The following is a 27,101-nucleotide window of genomic DNA, read 5'->3' as shown; positions in this document are numbered from 1 at the left end:
CCGCTGTCCTTCCCGGTTTCGCTGGTCGGGCGGTTCGAGCTCCCACTCTGACGCCCCCTGAAGCCTCCTTTTAGTGGCCTCTTAAATGAAGACTGAAATTATTAAAGAAATTGAAGTACCTAACGAATATGCAGGTCGTTTGATGGCAAGTAGTCACTGTTGCCCAAGGATATTAATACAAAAAATGCCAGGTGGATTGAAGTCAGCGATGCTGATATCACCGGTACCGGTAAAGACAGGTGGTACCTCAACTGTGAAATCACAGATATTGATACGATGCAATTTTAACCATCATTTAAGCAATTTTTTAATGACTTTGGCACATTGACGCATAAAGTATGCACAAATTCTGTTTCTTATTATGAAGACTTCCTTCCAGGATTTTTCAAGGAAATGGTTTCAAGTTTTTCAATTGACATTATAAAGCAAAAAATATAATAATATATCATCACAGAAAAAATATATAACAAAATATATTATACGAGTAACACACTTTATAATATGTTCCGTCAATATATAAGGTTTATATTCTATTTTTAGGGTTTTATTATATTTTTGCGGATATAAGTATGAAAATTAAGTATCCTTATTTCAAAGTAATTACTTTAATACTACTTCCTTTGATTCACACACGAAATGCTCTCGCTGAAAGCCTCACTTTAAGCGCTATCTGAAAAATTAAGACTTTTTATACAAAATGGCGGAGCGCACATCAAGTATACTTTTATATCTTTGACCTAATTTAATTTCATAGCTGCTTTTTAGTGGTGAAATTTTGCATATACTCGTTCGTAAAAATGATGATAATTAAATTGTAATATGTAGTTGGATAAGCCGGAATGTATATTTTCATTGGATATGATATCAAAATTTACTGTTTTTTATGTTTTTGAAGTTGCAAAGGAGCATGTAGTAAATATGGTGATAAGTGCTCACTGCAGTCCATGGACATGTGTTTCTTATAGATCAAGGTTTCTATCCGAAGTCCACAGTAAAGGCATTGTCCAAGAGAAGCAAGAACTAGAGATGGCGGCCTCATATGTTAGCCGGCAACCACACCATTTCACTGAAACGCAAGAACTACTTCACGATAGAAATAATCGTGTCGGTAGTACCTCCCAATCTTCGGGACGCCTCGATGATGCTGCTTATATGTGAATTGGTCGAATATTTACGAATAGCCATTAAGGCCCCTGACAAGGTTTAAAAAAATCGACGGCTCAATGTGTTTCCTCCAAGCATAAAAGCCTGCATGAAATTTTGCCTTTATTGGACCCAGATTTGATTCCCGACTGCGCCCCACACTGCTTGACTTTGTAGATCAGTTGAGATCTTCAAAAGTCATAGGACCATGCGCTAAATAAGTTACGACTGTCTGTGGAAAAATGAAAATGTATTCTGTTATTAAAAAAGAATCACTGAAATGTTTATCTTTTAATGTTAACGCGAAAAGTCGACAAAAATTGTTGGAAACAAAGAAAAAGAAAACGGAAATGTCGGACAAATGAGATTTTCTTTAATAAAGAAATATAAGCTTATGATGATGATTAACTTGAAGAGGGGGAACTCATGATAAGTGTTATTTGACACTTGTGCGCTCTGAGAAAAGTTGTCTTTCCTTCGGTATTTGCGAGGGCACCACCTGAGTTTCATAAATGATCTTATTCTTGGAAAAAACGAGGAAAATAACGTTATAAGGGAAAACTTTCTTCTTTTGATTGATTTCATGCCTATCTCTCGTTTATCTTAGATGGGTCATTATATTTCTTTGCAAAATCGTTTGATTGAATATGGTATAGTCCACGCCAAACTGCTAGTCCGCTCTGAATATAGAAATGAATCGCATCGCACTAGCAAATTGTTTGACTACACCTGCTCGCAACAACTTCAGAGTGGACTAGTTTGGCGCGGATTATACCAGTTCGTATTAGGTTGGCCGTATAGTTTTACCGCTCTCCTATATCTGTTGTTCACACTAAGCTTTAAGAGGGAGTTGTGTTATTTTGGTCATATTACATCAGCCCGGCAGATTGATCGTCATTATAATGTGAACATCAAAATTACAGTCTAGAGATGTTATATTAGGGTAATTTTTAGGTAACCCTACTATTGAATATTAGTTATGGTATATTATGATACCATAACTATTACTGGATATTAGTCACATACTAGTGAACCGATCACTATTATCAACTCAATGTAATATTGATACCTGCATAGGTAATATTATCTACAATAATTAATATAAAGATCTCGAGAATATGTACGATATTAATCACGTAGGTATGCCTATTACAGAAGTAAACCGGTGAAGGTGATTAAATTTTCCTTCATGCTTCAACAGGCTTAGTTGTTTTTAGGCGCATGTTTGTGTGAGTGTGCCGTTTCGAACGTTTGTAGGGAGTTTCCATACTGGTCCATATTTCTACTGTGGCCGCTCGGCGAGTGAATGAGAGGAGATGACCGCGACCGGCAAATCATATTGTCATAACGAGGCGACTCGCCTGCTCGCCTCGCTATTACACGTCGCTATTATTTGACTTATACCTGGTAACCTATTACTCTATATTCGCCTATCCTAATATGAATATACATGGCTTGTATTATGATACCTGTACCTATTACTAATATAGTAGTCACACCTATACTAAAGTCGACGAACGATAAAACTGTCGGGTTGACCTAAATGTGAACTGGCGCATATAGGTATGCATATTTTATGCATGTTCCTTCATAATTATTATTGTCAAGACTATCATGTTAAAGTCATGGATTATATAGGTAGGTATATATTAATATTAGAGCTGGAACATATAAATACATGATACATCAAAAATACTTCATTAATGCCAGTTGTGGATTAATATGCCTACTAGTACAGAAACGTAAACGCATGTTTATAATCTGTAAAATATAATTTATTTACGCTAATAATATTCACTTATTGTAAGTGTAAATATCATGAATACTGATATTCCTAATTTGAAACAATATTAAAAGCATACAAGTACGTATTCCATATTACCCTCATAAGGCTAACGAAATCTCGAGCGTACTTTAAATACGCTCCTCGCATTTAATAAAGACTCCTATCCACCTTAAGAATTCAATCGGGACCAATTTATTTTTCCATCAATGTTTATTTTATTAAATAAACAGTCCGCCAATCGAAGCTCCCGCTTTTTTATTGAACAAAGCTTTCCTTTTTCGTTTCCTCACAATCCATTGTCTAATAAATTGTATCCATGCTTATCCATGATGAACGTAAAATTGTTCAGTACAGCCTCCGGAGGTTATATTTATGATTAGCCCTCTTGATAGCGATCGTTTCGGCTCCTAAGTGGGTACTTAAATAACCCATTGATAACACGTACCGTTTCCCAGGCTGTTATAGGTTCAGGTAACCCTGAGGGGAATTAAATGCCGCAAAGAAAACCACTTTGGCGAATATGGATTTCCTGAGCACTTTTTGTATGTATTATTTATGCTAGGCTATTGTGAAATACGGCAATTCGGGTCTATTGTATCGAGGTTGGGTTTAGGTTTGTTGTAAGCACCTTTTCTCGTATTTTTTATTTCGTGTAAGGGTTGCAGAGATTGTTTGTATAACAGCTACGTGTAAACAATTGCTTTACAGATCAAGGGACTATTGAAAAATCAAGTAAGCGAGTAGGTACATGAGGTATTCCTTAGAACACTTTATATATTTTGATTAAAATTGACGGTGGATGGTATATTTGTTTTATTATTATTATTATTAATGAAGAAATATTCCGTTTTCTGATAGTGGAGACCATAGATTAGTAAAGATACTTCGCCGCCTTGAAATTGAATGAAGCCACAAATGGCTTATTATCGTAAGTTCTTTTTTTGAATTTTTGACAAATAAAAACATTTTTAGAGAAAATTTACGAACAAATAACTAATACTGCGTAATTTACATTAATTTACATAATAAATAAATAATTATTTCAAATATTTTAGGGATATTTTAGCACGGAGACGTGGCAAAACTTTTTTACGCAAGTATTTAAATCTCAAAACTGGGCACATTTTCTAGTTAGGAGTGAGTAATCTTTACTAATCTATGGTGGAGACAAAGAGTTCATATTGTTGCAGCAGTTCGAAACTAGGTTATAACTTCTCATCAGAAATCTAAATGAATTGTCTGTTCCAAATATTCATGTTTATGTTCGTCTTAATGTACGTAGCACTCATCGCCACACGGTTTCCTAGTATTGCATTATGAGTGTACAACGCTCCATGCGATAAAATACATATTACGACTCAGCTCATCTCATGAGCTCTTAATCTCAACTTAATCATAAACCGAGAGCTTGATATAGCTCATATCCTTCATGGGCCAGAGATAACGGAAACACAAGGTTTTCCTTATTGGCACGATCGTGATTGTCACGATGTACGTATGTTTATGGGATAATGTTGGATACACTCATGGCTCATAAAGGGGAATGGTTTGTTGCCTTCCCATAAGACGTATTGTATTCGATCTCCAATGCTTCCTTTATGGGGAATCGATTGATGGAACGCTGGTTTATGGTTGGCTTGATTGTGTAATGTGTTTGTAATTGTTGTAGTTGATGTCTTATCTTGCTTCTATTTATAATTAACCGATATAAGGACTGTTATGAGGCAGTAGTGATTCAGTGGTTCTATCGTAGCTTAAGTACAAAGTTTTTAATTTTTCTTTGCAATAGAATTTGTTAATCTTTTTACGTAATAAATAATAACACAATCCGACCTTAACTATGATTAGGGTACTAGTTGTCAGTTAATCAAAAGTAGCATTTTGGCTAAGATGAAACAAAGGACACGTCTATTCAGATAGTATCAAGTAATTTCGTATGCAAGTGTAATTAAAACATTTTATTACTCGGAATAAGTACACGAATATATTAATGTTTTATTTATTATTATATAATGTATTAAAGTGTTACGTTGTTCTTTATTTTTTATTATATTTATTATTATTTATATTTGTTTATTGCATCTGAGTTTTACCAACAAATTTGATAATATAGTGTGTACTTATTCATGAATATTGATACATATACTCATTGCGTATTTATTTAGTACATAATTATTGTCAAGTACAAATTTTTTTTTTTCTAAATATAAATAAATAAACATTTTCATGACTTCTTAAGCAACCGTATCTGAAACGTGATAAAAACACCAAATAAACCTTAGCGACCCTCTGAATACATTAAGACATAAATAACAATTTGGGTAAGGTCGCTCGATCATAATAAATTATGTTTTGCATATCACATTCGGGGGTTCGATAAAGTTTCGTATCTTACCCGAGTTTATATGTATCTTTAATGTTTTTTCAAGGCGCCTCCGCTGTTATCTGAGGCAGTTTAAACGAGCAATGTCACTGGATACGGTGTTGTTGAAACTTTTGATGTTTTATAGCGAGAACTTCCGTGAAAAACACGGATACTTCGGGAGTTAGGAATTGTAAGATACAATAAAAATCGCCTGAGATATTTAGGTTCTGTTTTCGTGTGCTGAATCTACACATTCGTATTTTGTTACAGCAAACATTTTTCTATGATTAAAGTGGCAAATTACATGTAGTAGATAGGAAGTGGGTATTGTCTTTGACATTGGACATGTTTGAACAATTATATATATTTTTTGTAGTATGGTGGTTCATGACGACCACACACAAAAAAATATACAAACACTCAGACTGAGAATCGAACCCGGAACGCAGTAGCGTGATAGAGCGGTATTATGGTGACCATTTCGCCAAATAGTTCGTTGGGCGTCATGATTTTAAACTCATCCGTCCGTCATGATTTTATTTTATTCGAGGCTAATAGGATGGAACTTGACAATTAGGCTCCATTCCTGTGTTATCGGATCAGTGTGGATCGTGTAATTCAATCCAACCATGCTCCACTCTCGCTCCAGCAAACATTGTTATATGGGAAACAATAATTCAGGTCAAATCTTCGTTCATTCCCGTATTGAAAGAAATTGATAGCTACAGGAAAAAGGAGCTAAGTAAACGTAATAGAAATAAGTAAAATTGTAAAAGAATTTAATTGCATTATCGCTGTATTTTTTACCCGACTACAGAGGGTAATGTTTTTCTGCGTATATGTATTAACTGACTTCAAAAAAGGAAGAGTTCTCTCAATTCGACCATATATATGTGGGATAATACCTACATGGTTATATTTAAGTTTTATTTTTTATTTTTATATAAGAACTCTGACGTAGTTTGATTGAGTGAAAGTAGCAACACTAAAGAAAGAAGTCAGTTGGAGAGAGTTTAAAAACGATGTACGTGTATTTTGACATCAGCTCTAAGAAATAAAATAAGAATTAAATATTACCATCAACCTCTCATTTCTACGATCCCACATATATGTTTTTCATTCTTTGAAACGCCATGTAAGTCATACGGTTTGATGGATTTTAACATTATACGACGTGTTAAATTTGTTAAATTATGGGATTGACATAGGTAACTACACTACTTCCGTTTTCAGTTATTTACGCTATCTGATAATTTCGCGTATTTTTAATTAATCTTGATCTGGCCAAGGTTTTTTACACATTCGCCGGATTTTTTTTAAATGTGATATAAAATCATAAATTAAAGAGAGATACGACCTTCAGTCTCGGAATTTCGTCAAAGAAAAAGCATTGAAATCTGTATAAATCATAATATGAACAAAAAATATCTTAAGTAAATAGAGATTTCTTCGGTGTTAATTATATAAAAGCTCGTGCTAAAATGAATATTCTTTTCCCCAACAAAATTTTAAAATACGTTTAAACTGACGTTAAATGGCTTACGATTTCACGACTCGTCAAACCTTGACTCCGGAGAAAAATAATTACAAAACGACCGTTCCTTTTTAAAGATAACATAAAGTCTCGAGTAGAAATAAAGCAATAATTTTAATAAAATGAAATTCTCGTTTCTCTGATGGTTATCTAACTTTTAAACATGCAAATGAGTCTTGTGGTAGAGGGAGATTAGGGTTGAAACTCCGATTACATGAACAAAATATAATTTGTTTTTAATTTGGGGAAGCATACCTTAGTATGCCAGTATGCATATTTAATGAGCTTCCGCGCATAGCTTTACTGTATTAAAATACACATTATCCCGTAAAATTATTTATCGTTGTTTTGTAGCCGTGTCGAATGTGGCTTAACTGTTTTTCAAAATAATCCCCTGTAAAATAAAATGATAGGTTACAAAGGCTAAATCTTTTTGTAATAAAATAGGATAAATAATTATTTTTCACCATTTAATTAAACCATATTTTGAATTATATATTTGTCCACACATTAAGCTATGCTGATTAAGTATTTCATAAAACTATCTTCAATTAATCGTGGAGTTCATGTGGAATTGCAAATATATATATAATAAGCTACAAATGTCCATGGACAGGGTCACATCAAATAAAACAACATCAGTTGGACTGTATAGCTTGTTACTAGTACCTTTAAATTGAAGAATCACGACTAAAATCTTAAGACATGCTACAAATAAAACGAAGGTTAAATTTCGACTGAACATTTTTTTCTGTCTAACTAGCCTTACTTACAAGTTAGGGTCATTTCATTTCGTCTGGGCTCGTTTAATCAGCGTTTATAGTGGCTGGGATGAATGTGAAGTTTATTGTGGGAGGGTCCCTTTATAGAGTTACTGACCTATCGATCTAACAACATAGGCATTCTTTGTTTAAAACAACATGTAATTGGTGCATCGAATTTTCAATTTCGGTATATTTATAAACATACCTTTAACGAAATAATAAAGCGAAACTCACAAAGTAATACTTTATTGTGTAAATCAGTGTCAATTCGTTTATAAAATAGTCACGTCCAGTCCTTTAACTCTTAGAAGATTTATTTTTCACGTACATTTTATTTGCTAAATATTGAGATGTTTTATTTTTCTTGCTATTGATTCGACTGGTGATTGAATTGAATGATGAGATCAGCAGTGGGACAGTAATGGGTTGATGATGAAGTTAATTTAATACTAGTGAAATATTGTCGATAGGCGACGATATGCACCTCTTTCTATCAGGTAGCCTGTATGCCTTATCGATATAATATAAAAAAAAAAACATTTCTGAATATGATTTTTAATCTAATCTTTTCTTCATTGGATTATTTTCTTTAAGATGAAGTAAATATTTTTTAAGTGTTTTTAATGTTAAAAAAACGCTTTCTACACTCACGGCCCCCACACTCGGATTTCCTGTGTCGTAGGTGCCATGGACACACACAAAGACAAATACACAAACACTCAGACCCAGAAACAGAAATCTTAATTCATCACTTAGATGTCTGTCCGGCCCTCAGCCTCAGCGGGTCAGACCGATATGGCGATCGCTCCGCCACGCGTTGTCAAAATGTTCAATGAGCGTGGAAGAAAATTTATGTAAGTGCATCTATTAATGTCTATTTATTGTCCCCAGGTATCATGGGTGCGGCACCGCGACATCCACCTGCTGACGGTGGGCCGGTACACGTACACGTCGGACCAGCGCTTCGAGGCGCAGCACAAGCCGCGCTCCGAGGAGTGGGCGCTGCGCATCCGCAGCCCGCAGCGCCGCGACTCCGGCCAGTACGAGTGCCAGATCTCCACCACGCCGCCTATTGGACACGCGGTCTACCTCAACATCGTAGGTCAGATAAATTTCCCTACTTTATTCTGGTAATACTTGTGTCTTTATAATTTAGAAGTAGAATAAGTCACGCTCCGATCAATAGTCATATTTATGACTATTGATCGCAATACTCATATTTATATTCGACGAGTTGCGTCGAGAGTCTACAGTACCTACGAGTGACAGATTTCCTCCATGATTTTGTTTACCTTAATATCGTAAATGAGACAATGTCTTGCAGGTAATCTTTAATAAGAGTAATATAGTAGATATCTAAATGATACATTTATCTTTTATGTGTTTGTGTGTGTACCTATGTACTATGTTCTTACGACATAGATAATATTGTAGGGACAATATGAGCCAATAATCATAAATATAAGAATCAAAAAGCAATTCTATCGTGTATTTGTACGTGAAAGTCAAAAAGTACGACCATTGCCGAGTTTAGACATATAAATATGTGACTCCAAGAAATAAAGAAAATTAACTTAGAAATGGTTTCTTTCTTTTCTTCTAAATCACAAACAAATACTAACCTAAATGTTACGTTTAAAAATAAAGGGCTTAATTCTATTTTTCTTTAGAACCAGAAACGGAGATATCGAGTGGTCTAGAGCTGTTCATCCAGGCGGGTTCCACCATCAACCTGACCTGCACCGTCCGGCACACGCCAGAACCACCGTCCTCCATCACCTGGACGCATGGGGAACAGGTAACTAAATAATCGGTCTTTAAAAGTTTTTGTTTGTCTTTAGTTATTTTTCATAAATATTTATTTACATAATTATTCTTCTTCTTTATATATCCCATCTTTAATGAATCACTTATTGAATCATTCGTTAATATATTTCCTCCATTTGTTCACTTATGTACTCGTTTGTTTGTTAATTATTTTTCAAATTATATATTTTCTGCTGTTATGAAGACCAAATTTAATTTATTTAAAAACAGAGATAGCCAATTGACCATTAAATACCTATAAAATTGGGCTATTAAATACCTACGACCTGTCGATATTTTAATTAATAACAAAGAGAACAAACTAATATTCTTATAGATTATTAATTAAAAATATTACGAATGTCACTATGCATCGCTACTACTGCGTAGTACGCATTTTTTGTACGAGTATATTACACCAAATAAATATATATGTATTCTAGGTTGCCCAGCGTAAAATGAACCACTATTCTCGAATTAAAATCTATAAACGCATGACATAAGCAGTGATAGCCTAGTGGTTAAGAAACTCGGCCTCTACATCAAGGGGTCCGAGGTTCCAATCCCAGGCACGTACCTCTGATTTTTCAAAGTTATGTGCGTATTAGAAATTAATTATCGCTTGCTAAACGGTGAAAGAAAACATCTTGAGGAAACCTGCATACCTGAGAGATTTATAAAAAAAATATCTCAGAGGTATGTGAAGTCTACCAATACGCACTTGGCCAGCGCGGTGGACTATGGCCTAATCCTTCTCATTATGAGAGGAGACCCGTGCCCAGCAGTGGGACAGTAATGGGTTGATGATGATGATGATGAAACGGACATAATATAGAAAATATTGGTCCTTTATACTTATACCTAAAGATAAATAACATCATATTTTTTTATGAAATTTCTAACGAATCTGAGTATTAAACGATTTGGAGAGAATTAAAGCTTCGAAACGCTTTCACTCTATAATCCCAGTCAATGGATTTAGCCGACTTAAGCCTAATTTCATTATGAATAGCCTTCCGAACAATTTCATGGTAAACGCCTCATCGACAAGGATCAGGACGGTTATCTAGCTTAGAATGGAGATCTGAATCTATGAGTGGAAGTTTAAATTGGATTAGTACTTTGGAAATAGTTTTATCTTGAGATTGGAATTGATTAGACAGATTTTCAAGGTGGTAGAATAATTTGTGGTTCGACTTCTGAGGCACCTACTTCAGCTATATTTGAGTATTAGCCGCTGCTATATTTCGGTTTGAATAGTGTCATATCGTTATCGTGTACCAAATATCCAAGCTTTATATCCAAGATTATCCAAACTAGTCAATCATAGTAACGTCGCCTTTGAAAGATCCTATTCTGAATGTTCCTATTTGGAATAAACTCCAAATAGGTGATTTTAGTGTGGATCTGATGAACCGCATGCATTGCTATGTTACTTCATAAAAACAACTATGTCCACTTAATGTTATTCGCGTATCTAACTAACTATTGATATAGGTAATAAGGATAACTATGCGTAATCTCTATACTACGTACTTAACTTTACTAGTACTTAACTTTTATATGTATCAGGTAGGTGTGCCTTATTTTCCTGAGTCCTTGTTATTCCATGAGAACTGCCATTCTCATTTTAGGTACATGTCACATAAAATCAATATTAATGCAGCCACAGTTCCACCGCCACATAGTGTAAAACATTGATCGTAAATTTCGAAAAGCTAGTGAAACGAGATTATCCTCAAAAAACGAGAATACTGCCGGTATTCTGTTTTTTTTTTGTACAGTAGACCACTTAGTGGTTTTATTTATTTATTTTATTTTCTTGAAACACCTTAATCTAGTGTAACACTGGGTAAACTTAATGCCTAATGGCATTATCTGCCAGTCAACCCTGTCAATTAATAACGTGAATCTTTTACTGTGATAACCATGTTCGTAGCTGTAATAGTTCTGGGTTGAACTCCCGTCCGAGCAAATGTTTAAATGATTAATTTACAACTGTAATTATTACCTACTGCAATAAGATATGCTTACGTTATAAACACGTTAGTGAGGTTAATTTTTGGATATCCTATTTAATTTACAGTTATGCTATATAAACTAAATAATAATATGTTCCAACTATAGACAGTACAATCATACACGTTTTGACATTGAAGATATATTATTTATAACAACAGTATCAAGCGTGGCCGTGTTTTGTTTTAAAAAAACCTTGGTAAGGGTGTGTCATATGATGTGTTACCTAGGGCAGAGACACTAAATTCCAACTTAGTCCTCATGGGTAGCAACAGATTTATAACCCACCTTAGATAAATCTCCAAAGTTCTTTCTGGTTAATAACAGATATGTATGGGTGACAGAGAACAATTTCCATCAGCAGGACCGCATGCTGTCCCTGTAGTTCCGATACCGGAATAGGGCTACGATATCCCCCACATGTCGTAAGAAGCGACTAAAAGGGGCTTCCGGGGTTGCGGGCGGCAAGAATGGGAGCTCGAACCGCCCAGCTAGTGACCCCGGGAAGGACGGTGTGGCGAGCGCCAAGCTCACCTGGGCGTAGCGCTAAGGGCACTCCGGTTGCGTTCCTTTGGAGATCCCGGAGTCCTCTATGCAGCGCCGAGGACGGCCACCGGGGGGGTTTTAGTGCGGTAAGAATTGCACAAAACCCCGTGCCGTTCCCACAGCATAGGGTATCTTTTGAAGGTTTCCCCCTCGTAAACAAAAAAAAGGACCGCATGCTTGTTTGCTAAATATAAAATATAAGTACCTACTTCATATTTGCGCAAAATTTACGCAAATGGGCCAATGAGTTATGTAGGTGAAACGAAAAGAAGTGAAAACAATGTTGCATTTATTCCTACCAGCTTTTCATTTACGGCTATATACTGTGCAATTCACTGGAGGGAAAGTTTACTACTCATTCATTTTTAACGTAAATACTTCTTGTGAGTTTGCAGATATTCTCTTTGCGTTCAATTTTATATGAAAAATACTATATGTGTGTAACTTTAAAACTTATAATGACCAGGTTTCGGTGTGTACCTATATGGGTAACTTAATGTAAATAAAGTAATATAATATTTTGGTTACAGTTACAATATAGCTCCTCTTTTATGTGTAAAATATGTACAGTCACTGGTACGCATATTATTTACGTGTCTTATAGACCCCATAAGAAAGACGTGTACTAATCAAAACATATTTGATTTCGAACCCGACACCTCATGACGACCCTGCCAGCATCATTGTGATAATCATCCTGGCAGGGTCGCCATGAGAAATCATGAAGAATCACAATATGTTTTGATTAGTACACGTGTTGATTAGATACCGACTAGATTGAGACTACTCATATCTAAACTATCTAATTATCCGCCACAATAGGTTAGGTATGTACTTCAAAAATATTAATTTGTAGTTGTGATAGTGTAATCAAACGTAAATTACAACAAATAATATTAAAATTTAAATAATGATACTGTTTTCTTTACGCAAGTAGAAATAAAATTGTTTAAGTTGCTCTTCATTACAAAGCAGCAATAGAAATTTCTAGATTGAATGATTTTATGCGTTTCAGTGAAAGGGCATGGATGCCGGTTAAAATTGATTATGAGGCGACCATTTTTGTCCTTAAAGGTGGCAACCTCTCTGTCGCTATGTCAGATAGTCAGTAGACTACTATCACACTTACCATCAGATGGACTGCAAGTTCTCTTACAACTCCTATCTTATAAAAAACGTACGGTTGTTGGGTACTTTGGGCAGCATTAATCGATTTAACACGACTCTAAATTTCGTTTAATCCGTCCTTACGACAGTGAACCCTATATTTACCGCAGACTTAATATCTTTATAAGATTAACGAAGCGCGAACTTTACCTGGGGCTTTGGAAGCGGTCACGCAGAAACACCGCCAGTTTTAATTTATGAAAACTGCTACAAATTATGTACATGAATTTTAGCGAGCGAAAATAGTTGCGGCTGACTTTGAACTTTGTTAACGTAGTGTCAAGTAATTTTTTAATACAAATTTACGTACTTTGCTGTGAAAGTTTGCTTCATTTTTCTGACACTGTTCTGTTGAATAAATTAAAAGTTATTGAAACTCGATGGAAACAACTGAAAATTTACAGCGGTGATACGTCATCGATATCGGTGTACAATATACGGTTGCAATTTTTGGTGTCTGACATATTATAGATTTTTTTGTCAAACAAACACTACACCAAAAAAAAAACAAATGTTAATGAATGTCAGACAAGACGGGAATCGAACCCGTAATCCTTTACGTAAAAGACCTAAATTATCACTGTCGGATCATATGGGTCGACATTAAGTTAAGGTAGGTATAGGACATATCTATTAATAGATGGCAGCGGCAAAGGGAAGCTCCTATTTAATTTTCGGAAAAAACTAACATATTAAGATACTTAACAACATTATATGCTCAGTTAATCACTAAAAATAAGGCAATAGCGTAGGTTTTTTCGTTAGCTTCCGTAGATTATTTTCGTACAAAAATGTTATTTATACCAACATTATTTGTTGTTATGACTCGCCCACCCCAAAAGCCGTATAGTCGAAACGTGAGGTTGGTTATGAAACTTTATTTCTCTCTGTAATAATATATTAATACCTACGAGGAATAATCTACTCTTTAATAATAATGATACTTATTTTGATGTAGAATAGCTCACTTAGTAGGTATACTTACTGTATGTGCTAAATAATTTCTTGCTGCTATCTGTCTAAGGATGTTATGCTTTTAAAGTTATAATATTTTAAAAGTAATTAAAAATTTGCTTTACGCGTAAACTGTCACACGAAAGCGACATCTTAAAACTTAAGTACTAATAATAAACGTATGAGTGAAACGATGAAGGGTGTTATGACCTTAATGTCGTCTCACGTTATTAACGTACCTTATTAAGGCTAGTTCGAAAATATGTTAAAAATAAAATGAAATTGATTTTAAATTAAGGTAACACGGGGTCACCTCCTACTTTTCTCCGCGTCGTTAAATCAATGTTAAAAGTAGATTTTATACGCGAAAAAGCTAGAACCTTGCCGAGAACCGAACCCAAGACCTTTATTTACATCACACGGAGTTATGCGTCGCGGTTTTCCACCCTCAAAATTCGTCTCTTTAGTACACGACCGTTTTGTTGCAAAATTATGAAAATATTTTACCTACGTATTTGCTTTATCTACCAAATACCGTGCCAAATATCATGTTAGCCTTTGATGTTTCGTTTCCCGCTCTTGTGCCTTTCCTTTTATGATGAGTTCACATTTTGGTGTTGTTATCTGCATTTTCCGTTCACTTGTCTGTGTTAAATGGACTGAAACTCGAAGAAATAGGAAAATTGTGTATAACATGTACTGCCTAGGTTTTAACACAAATGTGATCGCGTACTTGTGTGTGCCTTTTAAACGTATGTATTTATTTATGTAATTTTACCCACAAGTTCTACATGTATTTTCCAGATTAAAAGCTACTCATTCCGAATGTTTCATCTGTAAAAGTTCCATACAATTTTATTTATCACACATGTGTGTGATTTTTTAATATTTACCCATATACATATTTTATATATGTATTTCTGGAATAAAAAGTATCTTAAGCTACGAACCTTTTTATATTGGCGTAAAAAAATGGCTAATTTACTACAACGGTTTCCAAGACCTTACATATAAAAAAGAGAAGGAAAAATTAAAATAATTTAATAAAACTTTTTCATAACACATTTTGTCATTGTATCAATTATTTGAAGTTGCGGACAAAAATCCATCTTTAATTTGTATAAATATATTTATTTTACTTTATTCAACTTAAACTATTCGCTTCAGGCTCGATTTATCAATTCTTTACTCCTTAACTTTTATTCTTTTAAAACAACAGCTTTATTTTGGTTTGGCCTTTATCGAGTTTAGATACATTTATTATATCTAATTTTTCGTTTCAACTGTTCGCTTTAGCCGTTTCGGAGTATTTCCAATTTATCAATTCTTTTGTACCTAAACGATCAGCCGTTATTATTTTCTCAAAGACCTTATTTGTTTTACCTGACATCAAAGGTTTTGTTTTATGTAATAAAAGGTGAATAGGCATTTAGTCCACCTGATAAAAATTGATTTAGAATATAAATGTGTGTAATTACACTTACTACTCATACATTTACACAAAAAACTTCCGTATTGTGTGTGCTAAGAATACACAATATAAAAATGAATACGTGTGTACTTAGACGCGGAACAGTTGTTTTTCTTGTCCAAAGAATAGAACCACACTCACTATAGAAATCACCGACACTATAGGTAATTTAATTATTTTTCATATTCAAGATTCAAGATGTGTAAATAAACATACATTAAATATAATATGTTATTATTTCAACAGATAATAAACTTCGACTCAGCACGAGGTGGAATTTCGCTGGTGACTGAAAAAGGTCTTAAAAGCACGAGTCGACTACTGGTTCAAAGGGCAAGAGGTTCAGACGCCGGGGTGTACACCTGTGGCCCGAATAACGCGCCGCCCGCAGCCATAAGAGTACACGTGTTATCTGGTAAGTAAACATAAAGTGGTAGATATTTGACAAGGAAGTACTATCCGGTAAGTTAGTAAACATTATAACGACTTTTTCACTTAGTCACATATTGCAATTTTCGCATAAGTTGATTCTCATATACTGTTTGTTACACTCACAGGCCGTTACGAACATGTTTGTCACGCACGTAATTCGTCACGAACATAGTTTGTGGCATATGAAATTCGTAACGAATATAGTTTGTCACATTCGTAATTTGTCACGAACATATTTGTCAAACATGCAGTTTGTCACGATCATATTTGTCAAACATGAACTTCGTTACGAGCATAATTTGTGACACACGTAATTCGTCACGAACATATTTGTCAGACACCAACTTCAATATAGTTTGTCACATACGAGCTTGTTTTAACTGGTTTTTATTATATTAGATTTTAAGTATGAGTTTTAAGTAATTCTTAACGTTACGCGTTATAAACACTAACGGTCTTATTCATAAAAAATGCTTATAGAAGGTTTTAAGCACTCATTAGTTAAAGTGTTCAATAAGCTTATAAAACGTTCTATAAAATTGCGTATTCATAAACGTTCCATAAACCTTCTATAACTAATGTGTCGCTAAAGTCAACTATAAATGAAAATGTTGCCATTATAGTGAAGTTCGGCGAACAAATTGACGAATATCCATAGAGAAACATCTTTAAATGACATTATTTCGTACTAAAAAATGTTCTGTCTTGACATTCTTGTCAATGGGTTGTCAATAAAACCAAATCACATGTCAGTGTCATTGTATTTGTAAATACCGCGAATTTAAAAATATTTTATTTGTTAAGTTTAAGTTTCGTTTTGTAAACATTCGCAATATCTTATGGCAGTAAACCCTGTATTTCAGAAGGTGTACCAGGACCTCTGCGATCTAATTTACGATCATTACGTACGAGATCAATTATAAAATTTACTGTCGATTTATTAAAGCGATAACGCTTCCTATAGTCTAATGAAAAGAGATCACTGTTTGGTGCAATGTTCTTCGAAGTGGACGGTTTTCTAGATTTTTAATAATGTAAGCTTTGTAAAATTTGCATTGTAATTTAAAATAGTCATATAATAATGTTATTTATCGGATATTAAAATAAATTATTTCAAGTTTGTATACAAAATGGACATTGACATAATTGACATAATTTATTAAAAACGTATTGTCAAATTAGGTTAGTAATCACGAATCAGCTGTTGAGAGTCGGCCATCTTTGCCTTATAGCACTGTTATAGTAGGGTTCTGGCCTCTATAAGTTATAGAAGGTTTATAGAATGGTTTAGTGCCTAAAATGCGTTTATGAATAACACTTTTTGACAATCGTACTATAGCAACGTTATAAGTGTGCTATAACTTTTTATGAATAAGACCGTAAATCTGTAAGTGTAAAGAAAACCAACCCCCAGAACGCGACATTACCATTAATTACACTCCTAGAAATCTGAAATGATTTGCTAATGAGTGCTCATTCTGATGCTAATTCTAATTTGCGAATTTTGATGACGACCATACAGGAAGCAATGATACGAGTAATTATAAATGCAATCGTAAAATTAGCCCAATTTAACAAGAACAGAAATGATGTACAAAATATTATTTGTATCGAAAACTAACCTGACATTTGGCCTTATATTTCAACAACTCGCGTATTTTTATCATTGTATAACTTTTTTGGCGTGAGCTTTGAATAATTTATAACAAATCCACAAAGTTATTTTTTAACTTTCTCCACAATACCAATTTCGGTATTTGGTTTTCGACACATTTATTTCAGACTCGAGGCTTATTTACGACTATCTGACTACTATTCGTATGCTATAGAAGTATGGATATAGAAATAGTCATCGTCATAGATTGATTTTTATCCCACAGCTGGGCTCTAGTCTCTGACTGAAAAGGCCAAACAAACTGAAAACTATAGTCCATAAAGCTGTACAATTACCATGAGTTTTTACGTTTTGACAAATATGACTGTTTTGGTATTTGTTTACGTATTTGCCCATACAATTTCCAATCAGCGCCCCTAGCGGATTGTATCAGAACTATAGTAACGTAACACTAAATGTCTAAATTGACAAAATGGCGCTTTATGTTTTGTCTCTCTTTTTTGCGAACATGTGAGGTAGACAAAAAGACTTGAGCACTTACTTATTGTTACGTTTACTCAGTCTACTGAAGCAAACGTAACTGAATAATGGATTGAGTAAACGTAACGTAAAATTGTGGGATATTTTGAAAACTCATGGTAAGGGCACTGGTCAAGTTCGAATTGGTAGTTTTCACGTAGTTTTGTTTGCACTCAGTAAAGTACGCTTCTTTACGATGTTTTCTTGAAGCACAGAACATTGAAAAATCAGAGGTTAATAAGTAAATGCTTCAAGACAGATACCTTAGGAGATAAGCAACTTCTAGGGAAGTTGGTGGAAACTTATTCAACTCGGCGAGGATGCTGATTAAACTTGTAATATTGTAACATCTATTTCAAACATGAATTTATCGATATTCAGATTATATCAAAATATCAGATGGAACGAATATGTTTGATTGAACCATTTAGACGTGGTCCCGTTTAGTCTCGATAAAATCAATATCTAATAGTTAATTAGCTAGATAATTAGATACTTATTGTAAAGAGTTACTCGTAAACCATATTATCATTTCTGTCCTACATTTTAGATCATTGAATTGACAATGAGCGTTGCAAAATTTATTTTTTTATTCTTAAAACATCTTTAACTGAGTGTCACAAAAAGTAAACTTAATGCCAGTCAACCCATAAGACTATTTGTGATAGGCTTATAAAAAGAAAACAGTAACCCTTAGTATGAGATTTTACGTTTTTACAAAAATTACTGTTTTGGTATTGGTATTTTGCCCACACATTTCCAATCAGCGCCCCTAGCGGATTGTATCAGAACTGATTGGAAATATACATTTATCAAAACGTAAAAACTCATATTAAGGGTACTGCTTATAACAGAAATTAAACGAATTGACAATTAGCATTGACAAAATGTCTTCTAACTACTAGTTGACAGCTCATTAATGGGACAACACCCTTAGAGGGACAATACGGTTGATTTTACACCCACTTGAGTCTGTATAAACGTTATGTTCCATCAGTCCGTCCTTTAATGCGTGGTTAAATCATCATTATTGGAATAATCACTACAACTCATGAAATATTCATTAAATGACTCTGCAATGATTGCGTACAGAAAGCGGAAAATATCGGAAAATAACGATTTATGCTTTCAACATGTTTTACGAGAGTCACGTATTGTGGTTCGGAAAGAATACGTGATATTGAATTATTTTTCGATATATTATTTATAAAATACGATGGCTAGTTGTAGATAGGCAATTACAATTATACTTTGTATAAGTAGTTCTTGTTTTAATAATATTAGTGGAAGTTATAGCACTTATTGATCTATGATTAAACTTTTCTTAACTATCATAGGATCACTCACACAATTATGGTAACTATACTAGTACAGGTACCAATCCTAACTAATATTATAAATCTGAGTTCGTTTATAGGCTTGTTTGCTGCATTTTCACACTTTAACTGCATAACCGATTCTCATAAATTTTGTACATTATCAGTACGTTGAACAGGGGTTCAAGAATGCACATAAGGTTAATTTTATCTTCGGTAAGGCGTTAGCGCTAAAAGTAAATCCTAACGCCGCTGAGTGTTATGGTACTGCGTTACTAGTAAGCGGTCACACAGAACGCGTACATAACGCGCGCGCGTAAAGATTTCCTTATAATACAACGCCCAGCGCCGGGACAGCCGTACGCATACACGCTCTGTGTTAAGCGGTCACACTACTAACTCAGTATGACACAACTCGGCGCTAGATCGTACCGTCAGGATTTTCTTCTAGCGCTAACGCCTAGCGATGGGCTAAAATACGCGTTCTATTTGGCCAGGCCTTAAGTATAAATTAATGTTGATTTTTATTTCTAGGTGAACACCCCGCAGCCATGCAACAAGGATGCGCTAAGTCATCGCTGGACAAAGCCGCCGCACTTCTCTGTTTTTTGATTACTCTGCACATGTTGAGACCATTCACTGATGGTTATTTTGGTACCTGAACTTAGGATTTAAGAATGATTATTGCATTTGTAACAAATGTTCGTGTATTAAGTGCACATGGATATAGTTTTGGGTTGTTATAACAAAATGGTTATTATCTATTATAAATTAAACATTTGGACGACAAAGAGACATCTGTCGGACTGATAAATTAACCGTTTTACTGTTTTTAATTAATTTAATTTAATATCAAAATATTTTAATATTATTGATTGAAGTTTGTTGCATTTGATAATTAACAGTATTAGACTTTGCTGAAATACGTTGTATAAAATGCATACAAAACTCTCTAATCCAAAGTCATACGTTAAGATTTTAACAGAAGGATAAATATAATGTTAATTTCAACTAATATTATAGTGGCCACAAATTACGAAACCCTGAGTTATTTTTTTGTTATTGTCCCAAAAATAATATTTTCTGTAAGAAAGCATTTGAAAGTTTGTATATGTATAAGTGTAAATATGTATATAAGAATTCTGAACTATTGTATATAGTTACTTCAATATTAACGCTATTAATCTTTGTATATACCTAACAAAAATCTAAATGTTTCTCTCTATGTCTTTTCAATAAATATAAATTATGAAAATTGTCCATGCAAGAATTGATATTATTTTTAATTAAATATTATTTCAAAACATTGAAAATTAATTTATTTATAGTGTAATTAGTAAATGTTTCTTTAAATATTTGATTTCGTGTTAATATGTAAATAGTCTTTAATACATTAAAAATGGAACAAAATTATGTATATAACAAATGAAGTCCACGGAATAAAATTTCTTATAGAAATTATTGAATTTTCTTTTTATAAGCCATCCCTAGTATTGATAATATGAAATGTGTAAGGGAGGTAACACACGAACGACAGTAATCGACTAAAGGTTGTCTCTCATCACTATTCCCTTAGCATGTCTTATACAATACACTAACATCTAAAATAAACTCTCATACCCAAACATGAATATTTACAAACATCATAATTGTCAAAGACATCGTAGCTTCGTAGCATCGTAGCTTTTCTACGCTGCTCTACGAATTATTTGTAATTATCAACATATTGGCGTTATGTATCACATAAATTGCATAGATCTTCTTGTGTAAAATTTCAGCCGATTTTACCCTTAAATATTCAAAAACCCAACATCAGATTTTTAACATATTTTTTCAGAAACCTTCGCGTAGTTTTCATTACACACATATCAGAACCGTTAAAACAATTTTCTCAAGATATAAATCTATCCAGGCAGTACAATTACGATAGTGAACTCACAAATGTTTTTCTTTAACATCCTTCATCTTGAAAAACGCATACAACAAATTGTAGGTAAAAGATAGTTATCATTTTCAAAAAAAACAATTCCACGCCCGTCGCCCGCGCGCAAGGCGGAAGAAAAACGCTCTGTGAGTTCTTAGCCTAAAATACATAATTAAAATTGCAATGATTCATTTGAATGGCGCTACGATACCGTATAATTTTAATTGAATGTTACAACTACAAAACCTGATATGTTTTGTATATCGCGAGCGTAATTAGCCTAGTTTGCATACTTCAAACTACAAAATATATTCCATTATAATGGCAACATAGGAATATAAAAACTATGCATTATGAACAACATGCTGAGATCTAAGTTCGGTTCGAGTTTTGAGGGTCTTAAGATAAGACTTATATAGGATTTTAAGATTATATAATCAATCGACATCAGGGATTATACTCAGTATTGCATTGAAAAGCAATTTGAAAAACTCGTAATCTTTCTTCGATACGATACGATATGTAGTACGAAGATGAATAGATAACTTTGTATTAAAAATATGGTTAGAAAATGTGATTTTAAGTTATTTTTGTGATGTAAATGTCTATAAAGTCTATTGCTCAGGTTATAATGCTACTATAAATAAAATAGGTCTACTTGACTTATACTATACTTATACTGACTATATACTATACGTGTAAAGAAAAAGCTAAATACAGGATGCAACTTGTTTACTTGATAAATCACTAAGAGAGATTATCTTTTAGCGAGTTAACATCAGTTATAATTATTTTGTACATATATACTGTTTTTTATAAAATACACAAGAGAAATATAAAAGTCAATATCCTTAAAAAGTCAGCAGACTTTTAAAGGTCAAACTTCCTTTGGTAAATTCCCAGGACATCCTTAAAGACCGTTAATTTGCCTGGCGTAAATCGAATTCCTTAACCCTGTAAATTGCTGGGGCTTTTCTTAAATTTTCCAAGGTAGGCGGGTTATTTATTACCCGATGCCCGACAACGGACGGCTAATGAGGTCACGGTTAATTTATTATATAATATAATACAACTAACTTCGGCCTGCAACTTTGCCCGCTTAACTCAAAGTTTGGAACAATTTGTAAACGTGTTTATCAAAGTACCAGGTTGTCATATAGGATCCGAATTAGTATCGAACTATATCGGAATATAGGATATAGTAACAGACATTTAATTTCTGAATTGTTTGTGTATTTAAATCTCTTTGCTTGTGTCGCATTGTCACTCCAAAAATGTGGCGCTGGAGTAAAATGTTGCATATTCCCTGGACTGCATGCCTACGAAGAGTTCTAGAGTTCGAACTTAGAATAAGTAAATAAGGTTACTGGAAAGATGGACGCAAGCCCCCAGGAGGCCGTAGTCCTATGATGCTCTATCAAATCGCATCAAAAAAAAAATGACTTCATTACGGGAGGATCACGACCCTCGGTAATGAGTAATACGATGCGAAGAAAAGGTGGAGCGTCCACGTGATAATTACCTAAGAAGAACTCAGAGAGGACTTGTGCACAACCTGTAATATAATGGTTGCACTACCTCGAAAACCTTAAAGGGAGTGGAAATAACTTTGCAAATTCTTTTCATAATCAGGACAAACAAATATGAATATTATTTTTTTCCATTGAAAAAAAAAAAAACGATTTGCATACACTACGAATTAGAATGAAATGAAATGAGATGAGATGAGATGAGATGAGATGAGACGAGACGAGACGAGACGAGACGAGACGAGACGAGACGAGACGAGACAAGACGAGACGAGACGAGACGAGACGAGACGAGACGAGGCGAGACGAGACGAGACGAGACGAGACGAGACGAGACGAGACGAGACGAGACGAGACGAGACGAGACGAGACGAGACGAGACGAGACGAGACGAGACGAGACGAGACGAGACGAGACGAGACGAGACGAGATGAGATGCGATGAGATGAGATGAGATGAGATGAAATATATTTATTTTGTATAGGCCAACGACGTCACTTACAAATTGTCAGGTACAATATTTTTCTTAAACTACTGCCGGATCGGAACGCGACCTCTACTGAGAAGATCCGGTAAGAAACTCAGCGGGTTTGTCTTTTTTTTTTAATAATAAATATTCTTTTTTTTTAATGCCATCATTTTTACATATAATTAATAAAGCATTAGCTCCAGTATCTTGCTTTACATTGATCTAAAAAAGAAGTTTGTTCAGCAAGATACGCTACACTTTGACATTTTCTTAATAATAAAAACTTACTTGATTGTCAATACAGACGGTCTCGTTCATAGTTTCATAAAGTTTCACATGCTCCAACGTTGCGTAACCTACTAATTGGTCCATCATGAAGACGGTAATCGCGAGCCAGCCGCTCGGAACTATCCAATTGTTTTTTCTCGTTAGGACTTAAACAACTAATCGGTTTTCCTCGTTAAGACTCGCTATTTTTCTCCGTTTCTTGAGCTTTTATTTAGACCGCGATAAAAAGATCTGTTTAATTTGTTCACTTAACTTTTTCGTTTGGACTGAAAATGTTTGCGGTGATAATGACTTTCAATTTCTGTAGATACTGCCTTTTTGTTGTAGCGTTTGTAATGGTAAGGCGCTTTCGTAAGGTAAGGTTGAAAATGAGGCATTAAACTAGTTCCAAGTTGTCCCATTTCGTAGATCTGCATGCTCAGACAGAGAATAATTAAAAACGGCTTTGTAAAATCCAAATATTCAACGGCTATCAACCCTATTTTGCCTAAAAGGATCTAAGACTTCGGCTGTTAGCTTATTATTTTCCAGTGTAGGGCAATCTTTACCGAGTTAGTTAATTGATGAAACGTTTTTATATGAAATTAAATATATAAAAATCGTACAAATGGATTAACTAAAAAATTTAAGACCTGAAAATGATTGTTTATTTATTCTTAAACATTTCACTGGTTTGGTTCGTAGACATATTACATAACAATCGAAGGGAAGGTATCGAAGGTATGAAGCCTGTAGAATATGCAAACATTAAATTGACTATTTTCCCCCTCACAACCCTGGGTAGGCAGGTTTAAACAGGTAAACAGGTTGGCCTACCTTTTTTGTTATCGAGGGGGAAACCTTCAAGAGGAAGGGGGAAGGTACCCGGTGTCGTGGGAGCGACACAGAGTTATGTGGGATTCTTACCGCACTAAATCCCCCCCGGTGGCCGTCTTTGGCGCTGCGTAATCGTCTGGTGTACACGAAGATACGCGACCACACATACTGCGATCCTTCTCAGGGTCGCTGGCTGGGCGGTCTGAGCTCCCACTGTTGCCGCTCGCAACCCCGGAAGCCCCCTTTTGATCGCCTCTTACGACAGGCAGGGGATAACATAGGCCTATTCTGGTCCCGGAACTACAGAGACAAGATTGGCCTACCAAAGGACATTTTACCTATTTATAGATAGATTTTCTACCAATTCATGGTTTAACTTGATAGATTAATTCGGTGACCTGATTGTGTAATACAATTACACTGGATAAACATGTTAAATATTTAATTAGGCAGTTGATCGTGTACACTCATTTATATCAATTGAATTTTCGTAGTTGATTAAATAAATTATCTGATTGGATTATTTACTCTCTTGGGTAATCAAATTATAAAATGTGTGTCAAAAAATCTATCAAAAATAGTACAAAGAAAAAACCTAACACAAAAAATAACGATGAATTAAAACAACTTCTCATTCTTTTCTCATTCATTTAACAGAAATAATTATGTAAAATTCATTTCTTTAATTTTAATTTCCTGTGAGAGTATTAAGAAAATTAGTTTCAAATTATATCAGAAATCCCGCAAAATTTTGTCATTGTGTTTGTATGTTTTCAATACACATACGACACATGCATATGTACACATACGACACACACGAAATATACATACACATACACATAGTATGGAAGTATAAAGAGTTCCTTTATAATATTTTTATCACCCGAAGAGAACTTCTTTCCACTGCTGGATGTTGTCACAAGGCAGTAACTACACTTTTATAACCCTGAAGCTCTAAGTAGTAACTATTACCACGCGTTTATTATGAAACTGAAATGTTTATTGAAGCAAATTTTAAGGCAACGAGCTCCTTACGAATAATTTTCTCATAACAACAAGTTTAAAAGCGCAGCTATTACAATAATAGTAAGTTTAGCTCTTAACCAGTATTCGTAAACAAAGATTAGGGTAATCCGAGAAGGAACTATCTCGAACTAAAACCTGCATATAATTAGAATACTTACAGAATCGTTATTGTAAATTCCGTTAGGGGTACGCTTACGGTTTTGCAAACTTTGGTTAATTCATGAAGGAAACACGCTAACGTAACGCATACAATAATAATACTTTTAAAACTCTATACGTTATTATTGTATATACTACATAAACGCCTAGTAACTAGGCTATAATAAGCCATGGCGTGATAATTTTTCCTAGTTTAAAATACGTTATGGTTTGTACCTAAAAATACTTTCGGTCGCTATGTATTTTTTTGTTTATTTTCACCTTATTTTTTGACATTTTGGATTACAATCTTTATTGAAACAAGTTGTATAAGTATCAAACTTTCGACACTCAATCTCTAGTTGCGCAAGAACGAGTATCACAAATTGGATTTGCACTGAAACACTTGCAACTCGCAAGTAAAGACGCAGACAAATAAGGTGTTTCCCCGAACGTTAAACATAGTAGTTTCCAGTTTTATACGAAAACGGTTACTTAACCGATATGGTTATCATATCTATATGGAAAACTGTTATTTTATCGATATCAGAAGCATAGCTTGTTACCAATATCGAACTGTTAGTTTTGGTCGTAAACAGTTGATAACTCGTTTGTTTTTAGCATATTCAATTCTCAAACCATTTGATTCATCTGTTTTGCACCTCAGCGAGTGTTAATTAGTTAAGAAGAGTCGTAGTGAATATGCCTATAACCTAAGGAGGATTTTAGTTTAATGTCTAGTTATTTGGTTTCGCACATAGCCCGATTGTTTTATTTGTCGCAACGGTTGGTATAGTCCTGGTAAATATAGTGTATCGATATACTCGTTTTATAATATTTTAAATCGAACCGGTTTTCAATTACGGTATAGAATATCAGTATCATGCTTCCTAACATATTTAATCAACCCGGCATCGCTCACAGTTTGTTCCAGAACTAACCCCTTTTGTTCTAGAACAATCCATCTGCTTTATTCAGCTTCAACTTTGACTTATTCACTTAATTACAGGAACAGAGGTCGGACGTGCTTTGAAACTACTTAACTATCAAATGGACACAGTTGGTGAAACATGCCGTTGATAAATTAGTCTTACAGAAGTCCTGGAAGCTAAAGTTTTAAAAATAGCTTTAAATTTATACATAAACGGATATATTCAAACTTGAAATTCGTATAAACAAATTAATGAACTACTCGTAAAAAGCAACCATATTAGAAATGAATAATCACTTGCTAAACGGTGAAGGAAAACATCGTGAGGAAACCTGCATACCTGTGACATTTATAAAAAAAAATCACAAATGTACGCACTTGGCCAGCGCGCTGCACTATGACCTAATCCTTCTCATTATGAGACAGTAATGGGTTGATGATGATGATGAAAAAACAACCTATTTATTTTGTGATATGTATGGAGCTTAATAGTAATTAAGACAGTCAACAAATAAAGATATCAACGAAGCAACACGCCTTTTA

The 27,101-nt window shown here is 34.2% G+C and overlaps 1 protein-coding gene across 4 annotated transcripts in view; it reads left to right on the top strand.

Moving 5' to 3' along the window:
• Positions 1 to 20,723, top strand: part of LOC140749555 (zwei Ig domain protein zig-8) — a 286,333-nt gene extending 265,610 nt beyond the window's left edge. For 3 of the 4 annotated variants that reach the window (XM_073082645.1, XM_073082644.1, XM_073082643.1), the window contains exons 4-7: positions 8,484 to 8,694; positions 9,263 to 9,390; positions 15,802 to 15,970; positions 19,972 to 20,722. In XM_073082645.1, the coding sequence (XP_072938746.1) occupies positions 8,484 to 8,694; positions 9,263 to 9,390; positions 15,802 to 15,970; positions 19,972 to 20,099 (636 nt within the window). In that variant the 3' untranslated portion in view covers positions 20,100 to 20,722. Of the gene's footprint in view, positions 1 to 8,483; positions 8,695 to 9,262; positions 9,391 to 15,801; positions 15,971 to 19,971 lie in introns of all 4 variants that reach the window. The other variant, XM_073082646.1, reaches the window with a different exon arrangement.
• Positions 20,724 to 27,101: the final 6,378 nt, after the last annotated feature.

This window comes from Epargyreus clarus, unplaced genomic scaffold (genome assembly GCF_041222505.1).
Source record: "Epargyreus clarus isolate Ecla_fem2 unplaced genomic scaffold, WU_Ecla_fem_2.2 ptg000018l, whole genome shotgun sequence".
Lineage (NCBI taxonomy): Eukaryota > Metazoa > Arthropoda > Insecta > Lepidoptera > Hesperiidae > Epargyreus > Epargyreus clarus.
Note: the sequence above shows the minus strand (reverse complement) of the source record. Positions and strands in the feature narration are given on the sequence as shown.